Genomic DNA, 27975 nt, shown 5'->3' with positions numbered 1-27975 from the left:
AGCTCCTTGAAATGACACCCCCATCCCTCTATTTTGTCATGGTCTCTTTCCCACGGAGGCTCCATATACCGTGTCTCATCCGTAGATGATGGATCAGGAGGGAAACCACAAGGCTGTACTGCAGATGCATGAGAAGACCTAATTAGGAGAGAACGAGAGGCGGAAGTTGATTGTGTAAGACCTGCACAAAACACACGAGCCTTGGCTACTCGTGCTCTTCTCTGTGAGCTCGGCTTTGCATTCAGATGTCTGCTTTCTCTCACGAACCACGCTGGTGCTGTTTGGTGCTGTGGTTGAAAGGAAATTTCTTGGGGTTTTCCCTTCGCTGGAAGTCCCCTGGTTAAGGCTGCTGTTGCTGGGGAACTCTGTGCAGCCCTTCCTCTGGTGGAGGGCTGCACCTTGTAGTCTTAATCTTTAATTAGCTTTCCCTTGACCCCTCTGCAAGGCTTGCCATGGGAAGGCTTCTCCCTGGGGTGAGGAAGACACCTGCTTGCGTAAGTAAGACATTTTGATGAATCTCTTTAGAAGTGCTCAGGCTGCGAGCTGCCAGGACCTGCAGAGCACTCTGTCTCGGCTTCATGATGATGGGTTTTTCTGCAGAATACGGCGAAGTGGCCACCAATTAAGGTCATTTCAGCTTTAACCCTTTTTTCTCACTGACATTGCCTAGGTTCAGGCCATTCCCAAACATGAAGAGTTTACACGAGAGAGAAGAAAACAAGAAGGGCTGGTTTACTAAGTCTTTTCACAAGCAAACGATGCAAAGACACAGTAGGAAGGGTTATCATGACACCTACAATGAGGCAGCTTCCTGCAGAGCACCCACCTCAGAGCTGCACTCCCCAGGTCCCTCTGCAGTCAGCAATGGGACACAGGCACCATCAGAGAATGGCATAGTCTGGGACCCTACTGCAAACGCTCAGGGCTGCCCTCTGAAAAAATTCCTCTCTCTCTTCATAGACTATAGATGATACCTTCCTCAGAAGAGGAGGCTACCGTTTGGCAGTACAGAAAGCCGGGTGGCTGTACACACACTGGTAATGTCATTGACTGATCATGTTTACAGGGGTTATAGCTGCATTAGTCTCTTTCCTCTTCTTGCCGGGCTTTTGCAATTGCTACTAGCAATCTCACTCACGGCTTCTGCATCGCAGCCTGAGTTTTCATTATCAGAAGCAGTTGCACTAATATTAGCAACTCCCTGGAGCCTGCAGCTTCACTTAAATAACTACTTTTTCAAACTGAATGTTTTGCATTTCACCTGGGAGACTACCACATCAACCTAATGCTGTCCAATAGGGTTTTCCTCTGTTAGAAAGGAGGTTTTCTTCCACCTTATGGTCTTTAGTCACAGGAGGATTTCCTCTTCCTTCCTCTGCCCAGGAAGTTGTATTAATCTGCTGAACTTTCCAGCGCTGGGCCATGAGATGGGCAACACCTTCACAGCTGGAGTCAGGGGAAAACCTCATCAGGTATGTTGAAGTCTCTCAGCTGTCTGAGGAAACAGTGGCTCTTCTTCAGTCACCTGGACTAGCTGCCCCAGCGATGGCATGGCATGCAAACCATCAGTTGTTCGTGCATCAGACACCCATTCTCCAAAATCTTCAAGAGTCTTCAGGAAAAATTTATTTTCTGCTTTATGAGACTAATTTGGTGGTAGTATGGTACCTTACCTATTAGCCTTGCTTTCCTTCAAGTGGGCTCAAAATTGTTGTCTTCACTCATTATCAGATAGGTTTTCCTCTGTGCCAGAGGAGACCAGCTGCTGCCTCACTTTTCTAGGTCTATCACTTACGCTCAAAGGTTCCCTGCAGCAACAGCCCTGCCACACGGAGCCAGCCTGTGATTTTGTGCATTAGCATGGTGTTATCAGTACACAGATGTTGACTGGGAGGATGTGTCTCCAAATCATATTTTGGACAGTGCTATATGAAGGTGTCTGCTGGGGGTACTTTTTGCTAGCTCTGGCCACAGCTTCTTTGGGCTCAATTTACTAGACTTTCCATAATTCTCTTCATTTTCTCGCCAGGGCAAAAGGAATTTACTGTTGTACAGACCCTCTTGCCACGATCTCTTCTTTCAAAAGACTGAATTCATCATCACTTTCTGTTTCTTTCCTAGCAAATGCTGCTGCAGCACAGACATCTTCTCCTTTAATGTTTCTTCCTCTTTTACAACATGCTGCCTGACACAACTAGAGTCAAGAAAAATCTCCTAAAGGAATTTTCCTGCTGGGCTTGCGTGTTGCTTTCAAGGAGCACAGCTTAAAAGTGCTGCAATGAACATGCTAGAGGTTTGTCAGGAATGTCCTCTGGGGGCCTGTGATATGTTTCAGTGGTAATAGCACAGCTATATATGTGCTGACTAAGCTCCTGATACCCAGGGACAGCAATAATTCTTTTTTTTTTTCCCATCTGAACATTATTTTGCTGTGCTGACATCTGTAATCTCAATCCTTCCACTGTGGAGCTTCTTCTTGCACTAGTGCTTGCTTGTTAAGGACTTCCTTGTGATGGGACTTCCCTTGTTTTCATAAAGTATTTTGTTTCTTTCCCAAGGCAACAGTGTCCTTCATGTTCCAGATTGTTGTCCCATCCCGGCTGTTATGGAGGCCCTGTGACTTCTGCTGATCTTGGTACCCAATATGAATCGGTAAGTAGTTACCCAACACATGGCTTCCAGTTTCTTAGGGGAGGTTGTTTCATGGCATTCACTTCATGCACGGTGCCTGAAGTCCTTCATTCGCTATGCAGTGATTTGCATTCTGCTGTGATCCGGGTTTAGTTTATGCTTCCCGAATTTTGGCTGAGTGGTGGTATTCCCTCTTGCCTTGGTCGCATACCTCTAAGTTGTCATGTATGTTTTCACCTCCTGTCAACATTCATGCATCGTGCGCCCTTTTCCCAGGAAATCTCGTGTGCCAGTAACAGGCCAGCAGGTGTTTCCTACCAAATGTTGTGGCTGCTGCTCTCTTCTTCCAGTCTCACCTGCCTCACCCAGGATGGGCAGGCTATATTCAGAATATGCTGCAGAGTCTTGATAAATAATAGCCGATAGCATAGGGAGCCTATAGTCTCCCTGAAATGCTGAGCTGCTTTTTTTTTGCAGTTATTTGTACGTATCCAGACTGTCATTTTCTTCCTTGTTGTACCCATTTTAGAGGTTTGGCTACTTTAATCATACCCTTGTGTCAGACACTGAGATTCTTTTACCTCTTTGTACCTCACTTGTGGAAGTGGCTGCTGAAATACCTGAGCTGTTGGCACCAGAACCTTGAGAGGAGATTTATTTTTGCAGTTTCCCGGACATAGCCCATGTTTGCAGGCAAAAAAAAAAAAATATCTTAGTTGTTCAAAAAGTCCCATTTTACTTGTCACTGCTATGAAATGGATTGCACAGATAACAAGTTTTTTATCAAGTGAAACCATCTTCTGTCTCGGGACTCATTTGCCAGCATGTCAACCACATAGAAAGAGAGATTCTGACCTTTCTCTTTGCATCTGTATTTTTCCAATATTTGGGGTGGAAGACCTCCATTTTTCGTTAGTCCTACTGATGCAGGCAATGTTAGAGTCCAAATGAAAGCTGGCTTTTGCCCATCTTCCGTCTCATGAATACATATTACTTTTCCCTCAGTTATCAGTTTTGAATGTCACAGGTTTTCCTTTGGCCCTCCACAGCTAATTAGACCTAGGAAGCTAGCTGCATTGTGATCCTTCTCTTTGTACTGTACTGTAGCCAAGAAGAGTGCTGTGTCACTGCTGCCACTCGAGTCTCTTTGGGGGTGCTCTCCAACTGCAGGCATCGTACGCCCTGTACTTTTCTGTTTGCTTATGCGTCATGCTTCTGCAAAATGGTTTACTTTGTGGTTGGAATCAAACAGCCTTATCAAAATGCAACTCTTCAATAAAGCTGAAATGAAACATTTGGACCTCATGAAAACAGAATGTTTTGCTATTTTGCACGGGGGAGTTTAGGAAGAAGGTGAACAGCTTCTCAGTTGTTGAATCAGCATTTCAGGGGGGTGAGGAGGGAAAGGATCTCCCTAAATGGCCAGAGCATTATTTTCTCTTAGCACAGTTTTGACGGTTGGAATTGGAGACAAAGTCAGAACACGGAGCTGCAAATATGGGAAAATGATATTACAATTTAGATCCAAAAGCAAATTCACAGCTGTCTGTAAATTAAAACAAAGAACAGCTCAGTGACTTGGGAGCTTGCAGACATGTAGAGCCATGCATCTGCCTGCACTTCAGGCTGATGGGGTACCAAGCAGAATAGCCGTTTGTGTGTGATGCTGAGGCCCGATAACATGCCTTGATAACAGGCAGCATGTCCTACATCAGGACAAACACCTCCATAGCGTGGTGCCACGGCTCCCACGCCAGGGCTGCCTCATGTACATACATGTATTCACACCTGAAATGTCTCTCACCTGCCTACAGGGCCAGATTTTTAAAGAGTGCTAAAGGATGCAGACAGAGAAACTGATGGGAGTGAGGCACTGAAAACAGCAGTGGAAAGCAATTTGCCTCTATAGGTCCTGAATGTGCCTGGAAATCCGGTTCCATCTCAAGTATAGTAATGACTTTGGTCAAAAGTAAATTTAGTTATTTGGTCCTACAAATTGTTCAATTTTTACCTGAGATGACATTCACAAAGGACAAATTTTATTTTTGCTCATATCTTCTCCTAATTTTTTATGATGCAACAGAGTGTGAAAGAACTTTTGAAAAATAATCTTATTAAAAGAATGACTGTAAAACCTGTATCTTCATCTGTAGTGGTAGAAAGATTCTTTTAAGTAACATTCTTTACCCATATTAGTGCTTTCTTCATCAAATGTTCATTCACAAATTCTGTCTTACTAGTTCTGCATTTAATAATTGAAACAGTATTGCAGAAATAATATCAATAGAAAGCAGTATTTTCTCATCTTGTAATTATTTTCAAATGCTCATAGAATTTATTAATTTTTTGTGGTAAATGTATAATTGAAATTTACTGATTGGTAGGGGAAAAAAAAGTAATTTTGCTTGTAATCCCCACACAGACATTATAATAACAATTTATCCTACCTGGATGTAGGTGTATGAAGGAAAAACAGGAGTTGCCTCCTTTCATAGGGATGATTATGTTTTGAATTATCTTGTATACATCTAATATGCTGGGGGCATCTTGGGAGCTAATCAACACCTACAAATCCCACAAAAATTAATGGATTCAAGTTTATAAAATATTCCTGTTGACTTAGGCCCAGTTTGCACTCAGATTTTACAATGTAATGAAGTTATACCAGAGGAGACAGTTTATGCCTGCAAAGTGCATGTTGGCTTAAACTCATTCTTTGAACAAAATAGAAATAGATTTTATTGAAAGTATAACTGCATCTATACTATAGCTCTAACTGCTATAGCTAAATTTTTAAACTCAGTAGCAAATTTTAAAAAAAAATCAAAAAAGAAGGAGCTAAATGACTTGCTGTGATACAGCAGAGGAACTAGAGGAAGCTGCTACAAGTCTTGAACTCCACCACACTGTAAATGCACAGTGATGGCAAGTGATGGGCAATATGCATTTGCATCTTCCACAACATCCACACGTGTCAAAGGGGCACCAATGGTTAAAATCTGATCAAAGCTTTTGGACAAGGACCCAGTGAGCTTTCAGAGGACTGTTCTGGGGCCAGTCCCTGCTCATTGCCCATTCCTAAGCATAGTAGTCTTCAAGAGGAGGTAATCAGTCTCGCTGTGGGAGGACTGGAGTTTTCCTCCAGCTGTAGTGAAGGCAGCAATGTAAGGTGCCCCAAAGAGATACCAGGGCTCCCTCCACTGACCCCTATGGAAAACCAGCTCTGCTGTGGCACCCTGAGAAAAGCACTAGTAGTCACCTTACAGATACTATGGCATCTGGATGTATTACCCCATGGGCACATCTCTCTTTAATGGTCTCTCAGACCTCACTAAAGCCTCATTAAAACTTGGGACAATGGCTGTCCAGGCATACAAAGTCCAGGTACGGAAAGCAGAAGGACTGTTTAGGTGTGTACAAAAAGGCACACCCACAAGGGTGTCTACAGAGGAAAAGATGATGGCACAGCAACCTGGAAAGCTAATCACTTATCCCAGGTTTTTATGGGCTCCGCCGATCTTGACCTCTCAGCGTTAGCAATTGGTTCGACAATGTAACTAGGAAGAGTGGAAATATCCCTGTCCCATCTATCACATGGCAAGGAGGCTCCTTACAGCTCCCCTTCGGCACCTAAATCAGATCTGCAGCAGCCATCCTCCCTTAAAGATCTGACTGTTCAGAAGAACCAGTGAGTTTCACGGTTGCAGCCGCACATTGCAGGAAGTAAATTAATGGGAAAAAACAGCTGAAAAGGTGATTAAAAGGCAAAAAATAATAAAAAAAAAAATTTAAAAAAATAGCAGTCTTAGTATCTTAGACCACATATTTGCACTCCGTTCTTCTAACAAAAGACATGATGAGCTTGCGCGCGCACGCACACGCTCATGCTTATTCTATGCTTTTTCGCCTCATCTGGCAGCCGCTTTCCGGTCCAGCAGACACTAACATCTAATGAGTCAAACTTCCCATTTTCAGACTAATCAGTCGGCTGCACTAATTGCAAATGCAAATATGCAAATTTATATTAATTAATTACTCTGCTAATTAGTTCTGCGGTCTTTTTGGGGTAATAAATCATTGTGCAGTGGAAGGGAAACACGTCCTGTCCCGTTTCACTCCACATAAAAATTTAATGTACTCGTTGAAGAAAATATATAAACCCCCCCCCGATTCTGATAGCTCTGCTTCTACTGATGAGTCCCCTACAGAAAGGTATGATTGTAAGAAGGCTTTCACATCTCCAGTAAATGCCATCACTAAGGTGCCTGTTAGCAATTTAATTATCACATTATGAGCTCCAGGAAAAGCCAGTTTGCTGTGCTGCAGGCTGTGACTCCGAGCTCCGTAGTTCACACATTTTGCAGCAAATGCTGTTTATACATACATGAAAGATAATCTGGAGGAAAGCAGAAAGTACCTGAACGGACTGCTAAAGCTTGCACTCAAATCCTGGGAAGCTCGATCTGCTAAAACCATCATGACTACACACGCTTTAGTTCCCCAGCCTCACTGGATCACATTTGAATGTGTTGTCAGTAGAAATGAAGAGTAGCTGAAGACGAAACTGCTTGCAGAGCCCTTCTCTGGCCTTGTGTTTTGCTTTGGTTTTGATCTATTTCAACAGGGAACTTCCATCTCCCCGGTCAGTGCCACTTCTCCCTCACACTCCTCACCTTCCCCGTGCACCCCAGGAACAGGGAGGGTCATTCCACTGCCCCCCTCCCCCAGTGATCTGCCCAGCGTCAGGGGATCCATGGCCTGCATTCCCCATCCCAACATCTGGAAGGTGTGATGAGTTCCCCACACTGTCTTCATGCCCCAGCACAGTGAGGGTGTGGAGGTCCACCATGTCAGATGGCAAGGGCTTATTCTACCCCTTCTTCCTTTTAGGAAAGGAGAGAAACAGCCCCATAGCATAACAAACCAAATGGTACCTGGCTGTCACCGAGGGTCACCGAGTCCCCTCATCCTACACAGGAGCTACACCGACTCACAGCAGCACTGTGGTGCAGCGTTCATCACAGGCAGTCTAGGAGCCAAAGGCTTCTAAGAGGTTTAGAAAGGCGTTAAGCAGAGGGCATCCTCTAGTCTCACACAAGTTAACGCTAACTAGAAGTGCAGCACCTCGCACAGCTCTCAGAAGGTGTCTTCATCCTCCACTTGCTTACTTTTCACTGCTCTATACCATTGTTTCAAATGTGAAACATTGACAGAGCATTTTCTTGAGTTTCAATGTGATACAGTGGGTTAATCCACCTCATAGACGTAGGCTGAAAATCAGATAAAGATGTTATAAAAGTCAACAGAGCTCTTCTATCTCTGAGATCGGCATCTCTCATGTAAAGTCTCCCAATTAAAAAAAAAAAAAAAAAAAAAAAAAGAGCATGAGCAAATGTTTTGCTTTATGCTTTAAATTATTTGGTTTAAATTGAAACAATAAATGAGGTTCACAGGTAATTAAATTCCAAGAGCCTTTATTATGGTAGGTTTAACCAGAACTTAAGCTGTGTATTTTTCTGGTAGTTTGGAACCTTAGGATAGCTTCTTTCTTATTTATTTTTCTTTCCTATCCAAACACTGGAACAAAATACTGTTGAACTGGTAATACAAAGTCCTGTGACTTAGGTTCTGGGAAACAGAGAAAATTTAAAAAAGCTAAAACAAGTTAAATTGAGTAGTTTATGGAACGGTCAAAGATAAAATTTATTTTGAAAAATTTGCCACCTTTGCTTGAAATATTAATAAGTACTAATGGCTATGCTATTTAACATCCTACAAATTAAAATATTTGTTTTAAAAAAAACCCACCTCTGTGATCTTTGTAAGTTTGCAGGATACTGGAGTCACACGGGATCCTATATTGTATTGGAGTACAGTCCTCCCCACCTGCTGTGGGTTTTGCCTGATATTTAAAAAAGCTTTTTTTTTTTTTTAACCCTACAAGTTTTTAGAGACTAATACGCAAAGATTTTCCCCAAACTCCACAGGTAACTCTTTAATAATGAATAGGTATGAGCTGCTAATGGGACTTTTTTCTGGTTGTTTGTAGTGTTTTTTAAAGAGTCACATTTAAATTGTAATTGCACTGGGATGTGAGATATAACTTAAGACATTTGACAAAATCTCTAGACCCTTTGATGGGTTAGCTTCAATTAGAAAGCTTCCACAGCACATGCATCTTTTGCAAATTGCAGTAGGCTTCCTCACGGCAGGCACTGTGAACAAAATTCTCTCTTTTTTTCTTTTTCTAAAAAAATTGCATTCATAAAATAGCAAAGAAAGTTTTGCCGATACTTCTTTCTCAAGAATATTGTCTTGATTCAGAATACTTACATATAGTGAGAAAAGAGTGATGCTAATAAAAATTCCATCATGATAGTCTCTGTTTATTCCCTTTCTGTTACTTCTGGCTGATATTTATTCTCCTGTCAGGGCTGTGAAATTAAGACTTTTCTTAACATATAGGGCAGCAAGACCCATTTGGCATCCAAGATGAAACCCAGATGAGTGTTAAGATTGACAGTGTTTTCACCCTTATAATTAGCTATTCACACAAATGGGGTTTTAGTTTGCACTTATGCTTGGAACATGGCACTTCATACAGAGAGCAGCATTCACATGTTAACATTTTCACTTTTGTTTTTTGTTGGCAAGTAAACCAGTGTACTTGCTATTGACTTCTGTTAGCATTTCACTATATATTATTCACTATTTATTAGTGCCCTATTTAAAAAAGAACCCAATGTGAGCAAAGCGCGAACAAGAACTGCAGCGATGCCTTTCCTTTTGCCTTGCTCTGAAGGAGCAGGTCACCTACCTAGAGTCACTCTGCTGCTTCCAGGTGAATGCTTTCCACATGCATAGGGCTGGGGCACTGCTTTCCAGCACCTTTTTCTTTTTTTTTTTAAGCGTTAAAGACCCCCCCTCCCTTGCTGAGGGAAGGACTGGTGGCCCCAGTACAACAGAATGCGTACTGCGCCGAGCTAATTTGCAGCCTTGTCCTCAGTTGCGCACTGACTCAGTGATGTCTGGAGGAAGGGCACAGAAGTAGGAAACCTTATGGCAGTACAGCAACTATTGCCAGAAATTCATCAAGGATTGTGATGGGTTCTGAACAAGGTCCTGTTCATTCTAAATCAAGGAAGAAAAGGCTCAGTGATGGAAAAGAAGGCAAAAGGACAGCTGAAATGTTGCTGTTTCACTAGATCTGAGATGTAACTGATTTGCTCATACACGTTAAAGAGTTTTAAGCAGAGAAAAACAAAACAAAGCATCCTAAATGGACTGCACTCAATACGTACTTAGTCTAGAGAGCTCACTGCCACAAAAAGTGGATTTCAGAAATGTATGTTTGCAAAAAGGAATTGATATGCATATCAGTTACCATAATTAATTACAATAACGTTTTTGGGTCATGCTTCAGGGCTCACAGAATTCAGCAACTGTTAGAGAACGGGCTGAGACTTAACAAGGGCAATATCTTTTTAACCTTCATGTACACACTTTAGGGGTCTTTCTTTGGCGATGGTTATTGCCAGAAAATAATGATGAGATGAAACCGATCTTAGGTCTAAATAAACAGGAAAAATCCTGTGCCCTCAGCTGTGGATTACAACCCCACATGGTCCTTCCTGTTATGGGAATGGATGGCTTTTGGCAGTTGATTTAATCTCTTACCTAATTCTTTATAAGGCTGGAATAAAACAGGGAGAGAAAATAAGGAAAACTTTATCACTCGAGCAAAAGAGGTGGCACAATACACAAGGTCTTTTGCACCAAAGAAATTAATTAATATTGTTCATCTTTTTAGAAACAATTGCATCTACAACGGACAAGAGGACAACTATCAGGCTAGATTAAAATAAAGATTACATATAAAATCACTGGGGGAAAAAAAGGAGAACAGACTAATGGTGGAGAAAAGGCACAGAGAAGCCCTAAAGGCAAACAATAGAATGAATAAGTATGGTAACTGCAAACCACCTAAGCAAAAATAAAAATAATGATTGGGGAAATAGCAGTAAAATGGGAAAATCATTTGTCTATACTGAAGCTCCACGACTGCAGCTCTTTGCCTCCAGGCACTCCAAGCACAAGGATGCCATCTCACCCAAGTGGTAAGACATCCAGAGAAGCAAACGAGACTGCTGCTCATCTCAGAGGAGCAGAGCGATGCCTCTCTCTGCTCCCACACTGATGCAGCATCACCACCGTAGCTCAGAGAGGGCAATTGCATCAGGAACCAGACATGAGGCCAGGCCAGGGGGATATAGCTAAACACAGGGGGACATAGCAAAACACAGCAACAGCAGGAGCCCAGGGCTTGGGTGCCACAGTGGTAGCTGCCCAGGAAGGCAGCAACAAGCATCTCTGATGCAAATCAAGGGGTGAAGCAGGTCAGTGCTTCAGGGACAGGGACTTCCAGGTCATAAAAGTGGAGCTGAACCACCACAGCCCTACCAGAGACTGGCTTAACTTTCTTTTATGTTTTTTCTTGTTTTAGACTTGTTATTCCAAGTCCAAAAGACTTGGAAGTCCTTTGCTCACCTTTGTCGGGGGATATTTTGCTGTACTACGCTGAGGCAGAAACACTGGGCCTGCCACATGACAGGTTAAAATGGAGTTGTGGCTGCAAGGTACCTTGAGACAGTGAAAGATAAACCAAAAATAGAGCATTCTTCCTGTGAGTTACCCCAAAATGTCTGTGTTTTCGATCCCAGCCATTACAAAAGGTTGCAATATTTGGTTGAGAGACTCCCTAACAGTATTTTCAACTGAAAAACTATATTTACATTTCAGAAGGTGAACCTTTTCAGCTTTGATGTACAAAGTAGGAAACAGTAGCTCATTACCAGACACTTAGAGGAATGCCTATTTCTCCAGTGGCACTTGGTATCATGGAGGTTTTCCCCAGGAGCAGGCAGCCCCTTGCAAACCCGGCTTCTTGCCCCAGCTGCACATCAGGGCGTGGACCGATGGTCATTCAGAGGCAGGATGGCACCATGCCTGGGAAATCACCTTATGGCCACAGAACAAAAGCCATGAAGAAGAACTGAGCCCCACACCACAGCTCCTATGACCCAGTGTGTCATCTGGGACAGGACAGATTGACATTTAACTGACTAAAGAAATATACATCTTGGGGCAGCCCAGCAGGTTATTCCCATTGGGATTTATTGACCCCGCAAAGGACTGGTTTTGGCTTTCTGAGCAGATAGCCAACAGACTTCAGTAATGATGAAACACACCCAAGAAAATTCTGATTTGTGAGAACAACTTTATCATAAGGAAATTGCCTGGCAAAGGATCTCCAGCCAGGTCTAGTCCTGACCCTGCAAAGACTTACAGTGGAATTAATTTTATTTAACATCACCCACCAAAAAAATTGTCTGCCCTCAGCTAGTTGTCAAACACACAGAGTTAGTGGAAAGGAGTGGAAGGTGACTCACTGCACTTAATTTAGACATCCCAGGAGAAGACGGTGCCTCTTTCCATTCTCTAAAAGCAAGCTGAGACAGTTGGCTTTCACTCAAGGCAGCTACTGAGCAGTAAGCTGGGGGGATGCGAGTCCTTGCACAGCTTCGTGTGTACCTGCAGGGCTGTTACTCATCACCCACCTAAGATGATGCTGAGTGAAATCCGCCGGGACCTGAGCTCAGTGAAAAACTCCTACCACCCTCACTGTCATCCTGTGGTTGCACGTGTCTGCTGGGACAAAATGGCAATAACAATGTTTTGGGTTCTGTAAGACCGATGTTATGGCATGAAATATGTGGCTGAGAGCAAATGTTGCAGCAGCCTAAGACGACAGGAATCTCTTTTCATTCCCTAATCAGAAAAACTCTCAATGAAAATAGAACTGACAGATTGGGAGTAAACTTTTGATGGGATTTTAAGTGTCCTAGTGATCTCAGGTTGGCTTGACCACATTGCTTACAGTGTTTAGGCAGCTCAAAACTAAAGCCTTGAAATGAGTGTGCTAGTACTTAAATAAAGAAAAAAGACCTACAGTCAATAAAAATCCCTAAAAAAATTTAAAAATAAATCAACTAGGGTATTTGGGAGGATTCTTACACTTTTAAAACAGTTTGCCTTGGGAGAAAAGTTTTTTTGTTGTTGTTGTTAACTAATTACAAATTTTTAGTTCCTCTTTTAATTTTTCTTTTGAATTACCTTCTAATGTAAAAAGCGGAGAACAAAATGGTTTTGTATATAATTCTTTAACATTGACTACCTAGCTTACTTAGTGAAAAACTGAATTAAACTGCTGGCTTTCAGTTAAATGTTTTTTTCATCAGTTAATTTCTTTTATTGTATTTTAATTATTTTTCTCAGTTTTTGACTTATCCAGGATCAAATCTTAGCTTTGAGCAGTAACATGATAGGAACTATGAAGGTTAAGTTTGTAGTTGATTCTTAAATCCTTTTTCCTATATAAAGCATATAAATTGACACCTTTCTTTTCTGCAAGAACTGCCACCATCTCATATTTGACTACAGCTTTATATTACCAGAGGTTAAATGAAGCATTAATGTACAAGATGCCATTTGACCAAGGCAAAGCTTTCTTGACCATATACTTATAAGATGCAATTTAAACATCTAATTTCCTTGAAAATTAATTATTCATTTTCTCTGGAATAGAAAAGACAGCACAGGCAGGTCTAGATGAATTTTATCAGACTGTGGGCTAGCTGTGCTGTAAATAGAGAAATGGCTAGGTCAGTCTGGAGAGGAACAGAAAAATATTTACGCTGTGCTGCATTACCAAGAGGAAATTTGTGTGCTCCATAGACAAGTGTCACTGAACTTTCTTTTTTCTGCTCTGCTCTCAGTCTATCCTCTTCTAGCTCACACCACCGTTGCCCCAGACAAATAATAATCAGTAGCATCACTTTTGCCTATATCTATCATGGGTAAGAGATTTCAGAAGGCAATCATCTCAGCTGGAGAAAACATCAAAGTGGAAAATGTATTTGTACCTAGGAAACGTTATGTTTGTGCTTGAGACCTGGACACATCAGGCTCTTGCGTGCTTCTCTAGCCACCTGAGCACCCTTTTTTCCTAATAGCTTGCAGATATAAATTGGGCTCTCTGAGCGTGGTAGTGGTGTACATGGAATTCACAGCAATATTCACAGCTTCCACCTCTGGGAACTTGTCCCTTATGGTTTCAGTCAGGAACAGATGTTTTAAGTACATAGATTGAATAGAAGTTTCGTTATTTTCCTTTGAGGATGAAAAATTAAAATCGGTTTGCTCCACGACCTTCCCACCACTTAAAAGTTAAAACTAGGTTCATGGGCAGGGCACATGTACACGTGGGTTAGATCCAGAGACCGAAAGTTGCTGAGCTCTCAGTGTATTTCCCACTGTACGTCTGACTCACCATGGGAACTTGAGCGATAGCCCCTCCATCTATGAAACACTGATACAAACTCACTGAACCAGCAGGCGCTGAAGCTTAATTTCAGTATGTACAGTGCTGTGAGAACTCTATTTGCCATGTGCTGCAAGAAGCAAAAAGTAACTTTCACAGTACCAAAAGTAAAAAAGGAAGTGCAGTGGATTTTTGTTGCACATTTCTGATAAGTCCTTGGTGATTTGAGTATCTTTTCCAGCCACTGGTAGGATGTCACTATTTTAATAGTGGCACACACACACACAAAAGTCCCAAGTTTTTATTCCTCAATGCTACTTTTGTACATAAACAGTTATTAACTTTGCATCAACGTCTCCATGGATTAAACAGTCCCTAAGTACACATTGACAGCACAGATCGTTATGGTTATGGACCCTTAACATTTAAAATGGGAGGGGAGGGAGGTTGTGTGTGTGTGTATTCATCTCCTTACTCCCTCTCTTTCACAAACTATAAGGTTTAATAGCGATTAACACTAGACCACAGCACTTCTAAATTAACGATAGCCCTGCCAATTCTAATTGGTATTCTAATTAGTCTGACAATTCCACTAATTAAGAACATTAAACTTTTTAACAAAGGCTATCTTTTTTGTGTTGTCTTTGGCAAAATGGAATTGAGGGTATAAGGGGGCCTGAACTGCTACTTCAGAGAATTGCTGATGATTAAAGAAGAAGAAAAAAAAAAGATCTGAGGAGCATGTAGAAACATTACTATATGGTAGTTAAACAACAAGAATCAGCTATCTGAATTACAGGATACAGTAAATGACAGAGAAATGGATTAATGAAGTGAAAACTGCAAATCCAGAATTCATGACTGAAAGAGGTTTGCCTTTTGGAAATACTGATTTTGCCCAGGTGCTATACGGATTTCGGTACAGTAGGCAAACTGAGGCATTCCTTTGTTTGGAGAAAGCTCACAGTTCTAAATTAACTTTCCTTCAGACGTGAAACAAAAGCAAAGAAAAAAAAAAGTGTTCCACAATGCAAAATTTTCAGTAAATATTTTCTTGATATCAATTGAAATGTCTCATTTTGAAAAAAAAAAACCACAACGAACAAACCTGCTCTGGTTTTGGTATTATGTATAATATGTTATTTTGAAAAGAAGTATCCTTCTGAATCCCTTTGAAATGAATTCAAGACCTTACTTTTCCTAAACATCTTATTCTCAGGATGAAATTTCATTTTATTGCACTTAATACCCAAAGTTTTATGCTGAAAAGCATACAGAGTCTTCTGAAAGAAAATGTTCCATTTTCTGCCACTTTATGTTACAAAATCAAACTGCAATATCTTGTTCATAATTCAGATTTCTGTTTCCACGGGAGTCAGAGCATTTGTACAGTCTTTGCAAAAAAACTCATTGATGTTAGTTGGTGCTGCAAGAGGCAAATGAATAACAGACTGAATGGAAAGCAATGAAAAGCACTATTTACTCCAAACCCCACCAACCTGAACCTCACAGATTTTACTTTTCTAACACCCAGCTTTCAAGGCATAGTGCAGGAGCTCTGAATTCCTCAGGATTTCACCGCATGTATTTCCTCCATCACTTCACCAAACCGTTATTGCACTGCCTGTTCAAGGGCTGAGAGGTACGGGGAGAGACGGCTATTCCATTCACCATCTGCTGGTGACAGCAAATGTTCTCCACACGGCTGTCTTCAAAATTCACAGCAAAGTACCCTTTCGAGATAAATTTTACCTAGATGGCTTTCCACAGCAAGATGCCTTACAGGTCCAAATGCAGAATGCAGAAGCCAACATGCCTCTCTAGGCGGAAAGTGCACTTCAGATTTCAACCCAAACCATGCATAAAACTCCTAAACAGAAGCATGAGGCCCTGAACATATTACAGTATGCTCTTCAGAGTGCATGTCTTTGAATACTTTGCAAAAGTGTATGGTTTTGCTCTCCTGGCTCACACCGCAGTAATAATCAATCAAACTGCAGTATTTCTCCAAAAATAGCAATTGAATTAAAGATGATCACAAAGAAACCAAAATAAGGCCAGATACATACTGGCCGACACATGAACAATACCACGGAGGGGGGTGGGTGGGGGTGGAATGGAAAAAAGGATAAAAACGTGTGCATATTCAGTACTATTTCTGCTGATCAGTGAAATCTATGCCCAGTATGACATTTACCCAGTACTTCAAGAGCTGAAAGAGTCAGGCCCCCAGTAAGGCCATGCAAGCCAGGTAGACAGTCAACTTACACAGCAGCTAGCACAACAGAAGGAAAATGCAAGCAGGATTCTGGCTTAGCAAGCCATGCTCCCTTCTTAGGAAAGGGAAATTGGCCAGAAAAGAAGGCTTTTTGCCAAACTTCCAGGTGCATTCTGGCCATGGCTGCTTTAAACTATTTGGGGATTCAAACCAGTCCTCAGCCAGCCCAAAGACTGAAATGAAAACTCCGGGCTGCCAAAAGATACTACTCGCTTTCCTTTCACACCCTGCAAGGTGAGACCGCTCTGCAGAGTGGTTACCTCCAAAAACAACACTGAGAACTCAAGGCTGTGGCGTGAAGCACTGATTTTCACCATGCCTGGTGGCTGAGGAAGCTGGCAAGCTGTAGGGCTTACACAACTCCTTAGAGACTATGCAGACGTAAGAGATGGAAAGGGATGGAAATCACTGAAATTACTGTTTACTTCAGCTTGTACTTAAATACCCGATAACCTCACCTCTCTTTATGGCAGATCATAACTTCACGTTGATTTTGGCAAATTTTATTGACTGTTAGATGATGTTCCTTCTGAGGGGATGTCCACAGATCTTACCAAAAATATCTATGCGGCTGTAAGCAAAATCTTCTCCTGAGACCTACTTCTTTCAATTGTATTTTTGAATAGACAAGAAGCATCATTATATTCTTTATCTTCTCCTCTTTACTCTATTCTAGGAAAGTCATGAGGCTTGCAATGGCAATATAAGAAATTTACAGCTTACATCAACATGTCCACTTGCCCAGGGAAGTTGGTGAAAAACACATTAAAATGGGGTTTCATAAAGATGAGAAGTATCAGTTACTCTAAAAGTAGCTCTGCAGTTAGAAGTAATAGAGTTGTTCATTCATCACTGAAAATTTTTCCTTTAAACATCAATTTTCCAAAATGATTTTGGAAAAAGATCATTACATCCCAATCTGAATTCAGCACTACTTTACATCTAAGCCAAAATTGGCTGTGCCTTTCACTTTCTCAGAAGCTTGGGGACTGAATCCAGAAAACAGTTTTATAAAACCCTGTTCTATTTGCGGTCAAATTCTCCCACTGAACCTCCAGTACTGTCAGGGGAAAATTGATCCTGTGGGTAAAACACCCCAAAGGATCCAGCCTGCACTCTCAGCTGTGACAAACTTTCTGTGTCTTGAGGTAAAATGGGATGGCCAAAATTTTCCACAGTATATTACTGTCCATCTCCCACTGCCTTTGAATCAGTGAGGATACATATAGTTTTGTGTAATGGGAAAGAGCAGAAAGACTAGAGGATCCAGGGACTACACATCATCTAATCTGCTTCCAAAAAGATTTCTGGAGTGTTTATCAAATAGACATTGGGTTCTTGATTACTCTTCATGTTTTTACTGAGCATATTAAATCAGTGGAACAAGTTCAGGATCTCTGCCATTAAGGTCCTGGTACCTCCCTTTTCCTCCTGGAAAGCAGCACTTCCTTGCTTCATAGGTGTGTTATAAAGATAAATACTGAATGCTTAGGTTGGTTTGGTTTGGTTTATTTTAACCCAAAGTTACCTTTCTTTTTGCTAAGGAAAGATCTCCAGTAAGGTTTTGAAGTACACGCATTATCACGTGTTGCAGATGCTGGCTGGCAATTGCAGATGCTAGGAGGAGTCAAAAGTGTAACACAAATTTGAGAAATGTAAAGGGAGGCTGTAGTTCATTAACAGCTTGGGATGTCTGATTGCAGAGTTTTCCTGTTTTTTTGAACAGAAAATTTACTTATCTTCACCAGACCACTATCTTGGGAGGAGCCCTGTCCAAGGAGGGTTATAAATTCAGATAATAGAAGGCAAACCAACAGGAGCAGATATTCCTGTTACAGTAAGTCTGAGTCATCCTGCCCCACACAATATTATTTCATAAAAACAGTCATTTCAGCTGAGCTGTGCTGTTAAGAAACTACCTGCATATTTGTACATAAAGAAAGAGAACAGAGGTTTCATAGGCAACTGTAGCTGTGGCATTTCCTCCTGTCAGCCACTCAACTTCTCATCTTTAATAATGTGCTTTCAAAATGGGTTTAGAAGAATTGTTATTTTTAAGGTCTTTGTTTTGGGTTTGTTTTTTTTTCCTAAGGTGTTCAGGTATTATTTCAGCATGCTGCTAAAATTTGCCTGAGGAGTGCACGCCAGAGAAAGGAACTGATTATTCTTAGTTAGGAGCTTACAGCTCACCTGAACCTGGATAAAATTTCATGGGGGTAAAGAAAAGTCATTTCTTTAGCCTGCGGGCTTTCTCCCTGCTGAGTTTCAAAGGTCTGCTGCAAATAATGGAAATGTCAGAGTTTCTCATAAACTTTGCAAGGATCTTTTTCAAAGTTCCCCTTAAAAAACATCCTATATTTTCCTGGGAGGGAACTGTCCACTAGAAGTTGGTGTTACCCTTCGGGTTTATTTTGCACTTCCTTCAAGTCAGTGTTAATTCAACTTCTCTGTTTCCTTGCATCTCACGTTTAATTTAGGGCATGCTGTGTAGTCCTGAGTAAACTGCTCGTCTCAGCACATGCTTTTTCTAAGGCTGTTCTGCTCTCCTGAGTTGGTGGTGGCACCCAGAGCTCCCACCGCTTCCCAGAGGGGCTTTGCCCCAGTGCCACCTTGCTGCTTAGGGCTCTGCACGTTGTCCCTCCTGGCACACCAGGTAACCCCCTCACAGCGAGAAGGCTGTGGGAAGGGAGGAAAAGTATCGGGAACATCCACACAGGTGATCCAAGGAGAATATCCCATCAGGCGCCTCTTGCTGGGGAAATTTTCAGGGAGGAAAGCAGCCTATCGTCCTCCAAGATTTTGCACGGAAGGAGTGCCCCAGCTTTATGGAAGAAAAGGCACGCACCACAGCCCTGGGGTCTGCTTGGGGAAGGGGAAGCAGTGCAGGGCGCTTCTGGGGTCATGCACACCCATGCTACCTCTTCTAGAAGGGACTGGCTGCAAGGTCCATCCCAAAAAACACACTTTCAGGGGGAAAGAGACATTCTTAAAATGGAAACACGGAGGAAGCGTGCTTGTGAATCACTGTAGGCACCGGCAGAAGAAAGAGAGGAGAAAAACAGCATCACTAACTAGCTGTTTGACAGAGATTGCCATTAAAGAGTAGATGCCGATCGGCAGCATCAGGGTGTGCGCTACAGCCAAGTGTCCCTGCTGCAGCCTCTCAAGGCTGCCAAACTTACAGATCGCAGGACATCCTCAAGGCAGGGTAGCAGAGAGTGCAATAACCACAGTCACCAAAGTATGGATGAAAAAATTAAGAACAGTTTCTCAGATGTAGCATAGGGTTGCTTCACACCACAAAGCAATAGGAATGATCTTAACCCCCTGCATTTTCAAGAAGCAACACAGCTACGTGACTGGTCTGACTAGAGCATTTTCCCCTGGGAAGAAGTACATTCGATCCCATATTGCTGCAAGGTACATATCACCTTTCAATCTGGAAATAAAAATTTCAGGCTATACTGTACCATTACTGTTCTAGGCAGAACACATTTTATTAATTTAAATTTTTTTTTTCCACTTTAAGATTTTTTGGTCCCACCCTCTCTCAATTCATTTACATTAGAATAAGCCAGGAGCAGCTCAAAATTAATAGGATTATGCCAAACGTATGTAATATCTAAATCAGACCCATTCTAGTTGTCTTTCAGAAATTTTAGAGCAATTTCTGGTCACAAACTAATTTTTGGTTAACCATAAGCAATTAGTATCAGAAACCATTTTCAGATTCTAAATTAATGTTTTGCTCAAGCGACTCCCACTAAAATAGAGTAAATTACCCCTTCACAGCTCTTTCATATTTGTCCCTATCAGCCTATTCAAGACATAAAACCAAGGATGTCTGATTAGAGCAAGACGTACATCTTCATTACAGGGGGCTTAGATAGTGCAAAGCACATTTATAATATTTTGTGGCATTAGCAGATGTGTTAAAATCACATTTTCAGACTGAACCAAATCCTCTTGAGCTAATGTAGGTTATTTCTCTGAAGCTGAGGGTCCCCATTAGTGTTTTCTTTAATCTCTCCTGGGAGAAGGACATATCCCTGAACATCATCTTAGCACTGGTGGGAGAGGGCTTAGCCAACTTGATGGGAACAGTGAGTTTCCTCACAAAACCGGCTGTAGTCTTTGGCAGCGTGCTGGGGATGCAGAGAGGCAGAAAAGGGCCCCCGGACAGGGACGCACATCATTTCAGTCCCACAGCATGCTAGCTGCACATAGGATAGGCAGCTGGCATGCAACATGTACATCGCAAATCGCTCTGGTTCCTCCTCCAGCAGCTGCTTCTGCAGGGTAGGGACAGAGTCCTGTTTTCATCAGAGGGTCCCAGTCCTGACCAGTCTGACACTCACTGGGGCTGGCAGACCAGAGTCCCTGCCTATGACACCACCTCTATTACCCTACTTTCATTTAAAAAAAAAAAACCACAAAAAAACCCCAAAACCAAAAAACAACCAACAAAAAACCCAAACAAAAATATTTTTAAAAAACCCACACAAAGCCCTCAAAGAGGTATTCCTACCTCCTCCTGACCTCTGAACTCAACAGGACACTGGAGATAGGGGCCACAGTTTTTCATACTGTCACCCACGTACTTGCCCCTCGTGGTCTGGCTTTGCAGGTTCGGATGCACTACACACACATCCCCCAGTCTCACTCCCAGGGCAACAGGGGTCCCTGCCGATGGCAATGGAGGGTCCAACCCTGCTGCAGGCATGCAGCCAGGTTCTGGCACAGGCATCAAATGCTGAAGCCTGCCCATGGCGGGGTCGGAGCGGGTGTTTCTAGTCCTGCCCAAGTGCCTGGGCTGTGCATACAGGTGCTGGGGCAGGACGGTAAACTCATGGCCAGGCTGTGAGCAAGGAAGAGGGAGTTTGGCACTGCAGGATTGTCACCGCTACTTTACACTCATGAGGAGCAGAGTTACTGTGACATTCAGTGTCTGCATTGGAAAGATGAACAAACAAAAAAGGATTTAGCTAACTCTCCCTTCTGAAGAGTCCCTTGCTGCCCACAAGGTCCCATTGCAACCAGTGCAAGACCCAGAGTACCACACACCAAACTGTTCCTGAGCAAACATTAGAGTTCTGTAATTCTGATGAGATTCTCCTGTTTCAGTGAAACTAGGAGATATGGGCCAGCTGGGAGGAGATGATGGAAAAAAAAAAAAAGAAGGAAAAAAAATTTAAAAAAATAATAAAAAAGAAAGGAGTAGAGACATCCCCCGGGGTTCCGGTGATAGCATATTGAAGTTACTGGAAGGACTCCCATTGATTGCGGCATAGTTTGGGTCAGTCCCCCTGATGCACCATGGAGATTCTGCAGTCCTTTGAACTCAGTACTATTTCAGTGAATCTATTAATGTTTGACTGTGTTAAATGTATTATTACAATATCGCATTTGAAATAGAGTCACTTATAATTCAAGACTATACAGCCTGGGCACAGGAAAAAAAAAATTGTGGTATGTGTTCAGTAACATATTTGGTGCTGTGCAACCGTTCTATAGAGTGCATTTAACTGTGTTTTGTGTATTATTCTTAACATGCATTCACAGTAGACAGCAAAGCAGCAGTTATGGGGTATGCTGTGAATGCATATTAACAGCAGTACACATTTGCATATCATGGATCCATAATACAAAATGCGTAGTAAAATCCTTATGAAAAGTTATTATGCATGCACAGTAGAGGCTTTTTAAACCTTGATATCTCAGCTATTTTGTTTCTCCACTATTTATTTGAAAATATTAAAAAGGTCAAATGATGGATTAAGAATCTGCAAAAATGTAATGATACAACTACAGAGGGAATCCTTCAACACAAACTAATTCATTTATTTTGTTTTTAGTAGCAGTATAAAAGCCACTCAAAAATGGATTTTAGAATAATATTTGAGTAGTTAAAAAAAAAACCTACCTACTTCAGCAATAAAAAAGGACAGAGAAAATATTTTTGTAAAAGTGTATTTTGGAGCCTGGGTGATATAACTGGAAATTTTGATGGTCCTTCCCGTAACACAAAGCCACTACAATGTCGACCTTTCCTTCAATTTCTCGTAGTATTTTTAGTATGCATTGAAACAGGGCTTGGTTTCTCAGGACTTTGCATATTTAGATTATCGTGCATTGTATAATACTCTGAATATGCAAAATCCTTGAAAAGGTTGACAACCCTTAGGACCTTCCACAATATAAATCTTAATACATAAATTCCTATTGAGAATAACGGGATTCTACCCTCTTCTCTGTTACACACATTGTAGTATTTGGGATAAAATGAAATGAATGTTAGGAATAGTACAGCTCTTGCCCCTTTTGAACAGTTGCCACTTAAGTTTTAACACCTTTGTCGCTTCAAATACATTTGCCTAAAAAATAAAATAAAATAAAAAAGAGGCCTGAGCTCTGTGAAGAATGAACAACCCAGTGTCTCACTTTTGTAAAAAAAATGCAGAGTTTGGGGTGAGGTCTTTTTTTCTTTTTTCTTTTTTTTTTACTGAAAAGCTCTAAAATCATTGAGCACGTACATGTACGTGTACATAACACGCTTTCCACACACACACGTTGTTCTGCTGCTGCCTTATTTTTTGTCCCCCTCTCTAATAAAAAAATGCCCAAACAGATTTAAATGAAACTTTGTGAAAACAAAATAATTGGATCGGGGCTGGGAACATTAATGCCAAGCTTGGGCCCAACGTGAATTAAAGCAGATGAGTTATAAACCCTTCAAAAACAGGATTTATAATGGAAACACTGACACGGACCCATAAACAATAGCAGCTCTTCCAGGGATTATTTTAATACTAAAAGCATACTCAGTCGCTCACTTTTTTTAAAATAGAGATTACTTAGTCACTAAAAAGCGGTGATACGCGGTTATAATGAAAGCAAACTTTAAAAAAAAAAAAAATGCTTCTAAGATGACACATCGTTCCCCCTGTAACTCTCTTGATATCGCTTATATGTGACATGCCACTCCTTAAATATAAAAAAAACCCACAAGCCCCAAACACACCAAGGTGGAGTTTGCCATAAGCTCCATGGCAAGGCTGAGCTGAGAGGCTTTGTCAGCTTCATTTAACAGTTTCTTGCCTGTCGAAAGAGACAAAAGGGTTAAGGGAGGAAGAGCAGGGAGTACAGGAGAGGCAGCTGACAGGAGAAACAAGGGCACCAAGGAGAAAGCAGCAGCCAGGGAGGCAAATGGAAGAGCAGGGGGAGATTTTTAGGAGGAGGAAGAGCGTGCTTCCAAAGGAAGGAACTCAGTTTTTAAAGACATTTCGGGGAAGCGTTTGCAAAAAGGCCAGGCAGGCAGACAAAATTTGGCAGGGGGGCAAACCCTGCGAGCCCCCCCCAGTTACACCAGTGAGCGTCTTGCCCTGCCAGGAGCAGGTGCCCCCCAGTCACAGAGCACAGCAGCGGGGCAAAACGGGGACCCACGAGCCCTGCCACACACTGCCGGAAAAAGGCATCGTTTGTACTTTGTACGTCCAGTTTCCCACGAATGGCTCTTTATGCCTCTCTTCTTTCGGGAAGGTGAAAAACCACCCAGGGATGCAAGGGGAGGATTTCTTACAGCCGGCAGAAGGTTTGCTCCTGTTATCCTGTGCTCTGGGGCAACACGCTGCACTCAGAAAAAAACAACCCTGAACCCCAAAAACAGCCGCCAGCAGCTTCACATGAAAACTACTTTTTGTGACTGTGCTATGTGTTAGAGCACGGCATTACTTCCCCATTCCTGCCTTCCCTTCCTTGCTTTTTTTTTTTTTTTTTTTTCCTGGGTACCAGGCGCACCAGAGGGACTCGGATCAATACAAGACAGCACTTTTAGTATAAACAATACCGTATTAACAACCACAGGGCAGCCGTACCTGTAGGCAGGGATAGCACCAAATGTTGGCACATCTATCCGTGCAGCTAGACTGCTAAAAAGAAGCAGCTCCAGTGGAAATGCACCTACTGTATGTGAAATGCTGGTGCAGATTTTTTTTTTCTTTTTTTCTTTTTTTTTTTCTATCAGTCTAACCTTCTGTGTTGATACATGAATGCTGGTACCCACTTACAGGGATGCCAGATGATCAGTGCAGAATGAAGGTCCCAGGAGAAAGGCTCACGTGGTTTTCTCTGCCCCGTGACGTCACTAGCAGATGGCATGGGTACCAGCTCTGGCAGTTGGCATCAATGTCACTTTTTAGAGATCAATGAGATAGTGCAGATATACACAGATCTAGACTCCAGGAGACGATGCGACATTCAGACTGAAAAGATTTGGAAGGCAAAAAATGAAAACTGATTGTTGAATGAAATAAAAAGATAAGGTAATACAAATAAAGATATATTTCAGTTGGTGCTGGGTGTGCATGCAAGTGTTTAAAGATACAGTATCATTGTCTTGTATTTTATGTATGCTATTTACTGTCTAATAACTCCTCCTAACATTTTATTCTTCTGATGCAATTGCATACTTTCATTGGTGTTATGTAATATTGCAAGTGTGTAGACAATACTGATAGAGTTAGTCTTTGACTGGGGGTTTTGTTTAGTTTTGTTCTATTAAAAAAAGTCCCTGCCTTCGTTTTGCTTGTCTCTTTGAGGATTGGGGGATCCAAGCTTTTGCTGCTCCCAAACTGCAAACAAAAGCAAAATAATTGGGAAAAGGGAATTATTTTTCCATTCCAGGCTGGATTCTGAGCACACGTGCAGGATTGCAGTCAGAATCTACAGACCGCTCCTGTCAGCTACGAGCTGGAGGGAGACATCTGAGCCTTGCAGAACATAAACACTGCTATAGCGTGCAGGGAATTTTTCACCTCCTCCCCCCCAACAATTGATGGGGGTGAGGAAAAAAAAAAAAAAAAGGAGGAAAGAAAAAAGAGAAAAAGCAAATAAGTTGATTCTAACTAAGCAGATATTATCAATTAGAATTTTTTTCTGGGAAAAAGGAGAAAAATAAAGGTAGGGGGATTTTATTTCCTAACTAATCTGAATACGTTTAGGGTTAAATCATTCTGATTTTTGTCTTAATATGAAATAAGTAATATGTGATTTTCATACAGATCATTAGAAATAAAATTTCTTCATTTTTAATTCTGTTATTAGCTGAGTGATGGGGGGGGGGGGGGAACGTTCCATTAATTTTTGTTCTCGCCCACTCTAACTTGCTAGAGTTTAATATCTTGATTCATAAGGGAAGAAACATGGAGGGAAAAACCCAAAACTTTGAAATGTAAGTCAAAAAGTGATTTTAAAATATTTAACCATCAGTTAGTAGAGATATGGCACTTTTCAATTTTAAGGCTGCTCTCGCTCTCCTCATTTTTTTACCCAGGGGAATTTGGATTAATGAAATTTCTGTATTGCTTTATCATGTTTTGCATTTCTTTGAATTCCACGGTGGCAAGGGTTTGAAGGGCTTGTTTAAAAATAAGATAAATGAGCCGGGAGATAATTGTACATTTTAGATACTGATCTACCCTATACTTATCTGTGGGAAATGTGGGGTTTCAGTTGCAAGATCCTGAATGTTTTGAGTGATTTTAAAATTCTGGATGGCTCTTATTTTTTAAAAAGCGAGCATTCGCAACTGGCATTTTGTGCAAAAAAATGTAATTGTGCATTTATATATACACACGTACTCATATACACAGTGTGTGCACGCAGACGCACAAAAGGTGTGTGAGGATGTGTATGTAAGTCGGCAAACTTTAAAAAATGGAAATATTTAAATATTGTGCTGGCATTCTTTCAGGTAACTTAAGATTATAGAACCATGTTAACACTACCGTTTGATGAGTCTGTTGTAATGCCAGAATCCCAGATGTGTAGAAAGTTTTCCAGAGAAAGTGATGACCAAAAGCAAATGAAGAACCCAGAGAGCTTTTCAAAGCAGATAGTGCTCCGAGGAAAGAATATTAAAAGATCCCCTGGAGAAGACACAGAAAAAGAGGAGGAGGAGGAAGAGAGAGAAGAGGAGGATGAGAATGGCTTGCCCAGGCGAAGGGGCCTTCGGAAAAAAAAGACGAGCAAGATCAGGATGGAAAGGATCAAATTCAGGCGACAAGAAGCCAACGCTAGAGAGAGGAACAGGATGCACGGCCTTAACGACGCCCTGGACAATTTAAGAAAAGTGGTCCCTTGTTATTCTAAAACACAAAAACTGTCCAAAATAGAAACTTTAAGACTAGCTAAGAACTACATTTGGGCTCTTTCTGAAATCCTGCGAATTGGCAAGAGACCCGACCTGCTCACCTTCGTCCAAAACTTGTGCAAGGGTCTGTCCCAGCCAACTACAAACTTGGTGGCGGGATGCCTGCAACTGAATGCCAGAAGTTTCCTGATGGGCCAGGCGGGTGAAGGCGCCCATCACACCCGCTCGCCCTACTCCACCTTCTACCCCCCTTACCACAGCCCCGAGCTCGGCACCCCCCCGGGGCATGGGACTCTAGACAACTCCAAGTCCATGAAACCTTACAATTACTGCAGTGCTTACGAGTCCTTCTATGAAAGCACTTCCCCAGAGTGCGCCAGCCCACAGTTTGAAGGTCCCTTAAGTCCTCCCCCAATTAACTATAATGGGATATTTTCCCTGAAGCAAGAAGAAAGCTTGGACTATGGCAAAAATTACAATTACGGCATGCATTACTGTGCAGTGCCACCCAGGGGTCCCCTTGGGCAGAGCTCTATGTTCAGGTTGCCTACAGAGAGCCACTTCCCTTACGACTTACATCTGCGCAGCCAGTCTCTCACCATGCAAGATGAATTAAATGCAGTTTTTCATAATTAATGAGGAAAATGAAAATAAACAGTGGTCATTCACCTCCCCATCTAATTAAGAGCAAGCAGATGCTTGGGCACTGCGTAATTGGCACAACTCTATTTAACGTGTTTACTAGTTCCTAAAGTGTGTTTCAACTATTGTGGGGATTTTCTATGTATTAATAAACCCTTTTTCTGATAAGTATTTTTCCTTTTGTTTTTTTGTCTGTAAACACTGTGAGATTCTGTTTCTTCCCAGAGGTTATTTCCCCCTCCTCCTTTTTTTCTTTTTATTTCCCTCTTTGCTTGATTTGTTGAGCAGTGTGTCTGAACAATATCGCTGAAATAAAAGCATACACACTGTGTAAAGTCAATGTCTATTTTGATTGTACAGTAATTATACAAATGCATGTTATTGAAATCAGATTAATAAAAATGATGTATTTATAATTGGTAGAAAATATATATAATGTATTTGAGGAGAACTGGATTAAAAATATTCAGAACTTTAAAGAAATTATCTCAGAACCGAGATGGGCTTGCAATATGCAGAGGTGAGAGTGCAGCAATATCGAAAGCTATGCAAAAAAAAAAAAAAAAAAAAAAGGCAAACAAAAAATCAAACCAGTTTTTTGGGTGGTTGTTTTTGGGAAAGCTAAGGAAAACCAGTGATTGTCACTGACATTATTCAGCTTGACCTTTAGAGTGTTGCTGGCAGAGGCCACATGCTAATATTTTAGAAGATGTTGTCGAAATTTTGCCTCAGTTATTTTGACCATATATAATCAGCACTTTTTTTGTATTATTCTGACTTCAGATGTAAAGGTTTGTTATAACAATGTATAACTGTGGTTTCTCACTGCGTACTTTAAATGCAATTAAACATAGATGTTTCCACTTTTAAAATACATCGATTAGCTGTGATACT

At 41.6% G+C, this 27975-nt stretch overlaps 1 protein-coding gene across 11 annotated transcripts; it reads left to right on the top strand.

Annotated features, from left to right (window-relative positions):
• Nucleotides 1-210: 210 nt before the first annotated feature.
• NEUROD6 (neuronal differentiation 6) lies at nucleotides 211-27975 on the top strand. Of its 11 annotated transcripts, XM_055709304.1 has the most exons (6): nucleotides 211-494; nucleotides 961-1037; nucleotides 1384-1472; nucleotides 2559-2652; nucleotides 18038-18126; nucleotides 26041-27975. In XM_055709304.1, the coding sequence occupies exon 6, from the start codon at nucleotides 26062-26064 to the stop codon at nucleotides 27073-27075; it is 1014 nt and encodes a 337-aa protein (XP_055565279.1). In that variant the 5' UTR covers nucleotides 211-494; nucleotides 961-1037; nucleotides 1384-1472; nucleotides 2559-2652; nucleotides 18038-18126; nucleotides 26041-26061; the 3' UTR covers nucleotides 27076-27975. The 11 variants fall into 11 exon arrangements, with proteins under 11 accessions (XP_055565279.1, XP_055565271.1, XP_055565277.1 ...); XM_055709296.1 differs by lacking the exon at nucleotides 18038-18126 and having other exon boundaries at nucleotides 212-494; XM_055709302.1 differs by lacking the exon at nucleotides 18038-18126 and having other exon boundaries at nucleotides 212-494; nucleotides 24972-27975.

This window comes from Falco cherrug, chromosome 4 (genome assembly GCF_023634085.1).
Source record: "Falco cherrug isolate bFalChe1 chromosome 4, bFalChe1.pri, whole genome shotgun sequence".
NCBI classification, from domain to species: domain Eukaryota; kingdom Metazoa; phylum Chordata; class Aves; order Falconiformes; family Falconidae; genus Falco; species Falco cherrug.
This window is presented reverse-complemented; position numbering and strand designations above follow the sequence as displayed.

Excerpts from the sequence above, each read along its gene's own strand:
- NEUROD6 (XM_055709304.1), top strand. The coding sequence starts at position 26,062 with ATGTTAACACTACCGTTTGATGAGTCTGTTGTAATGCCAGAATCCCAG.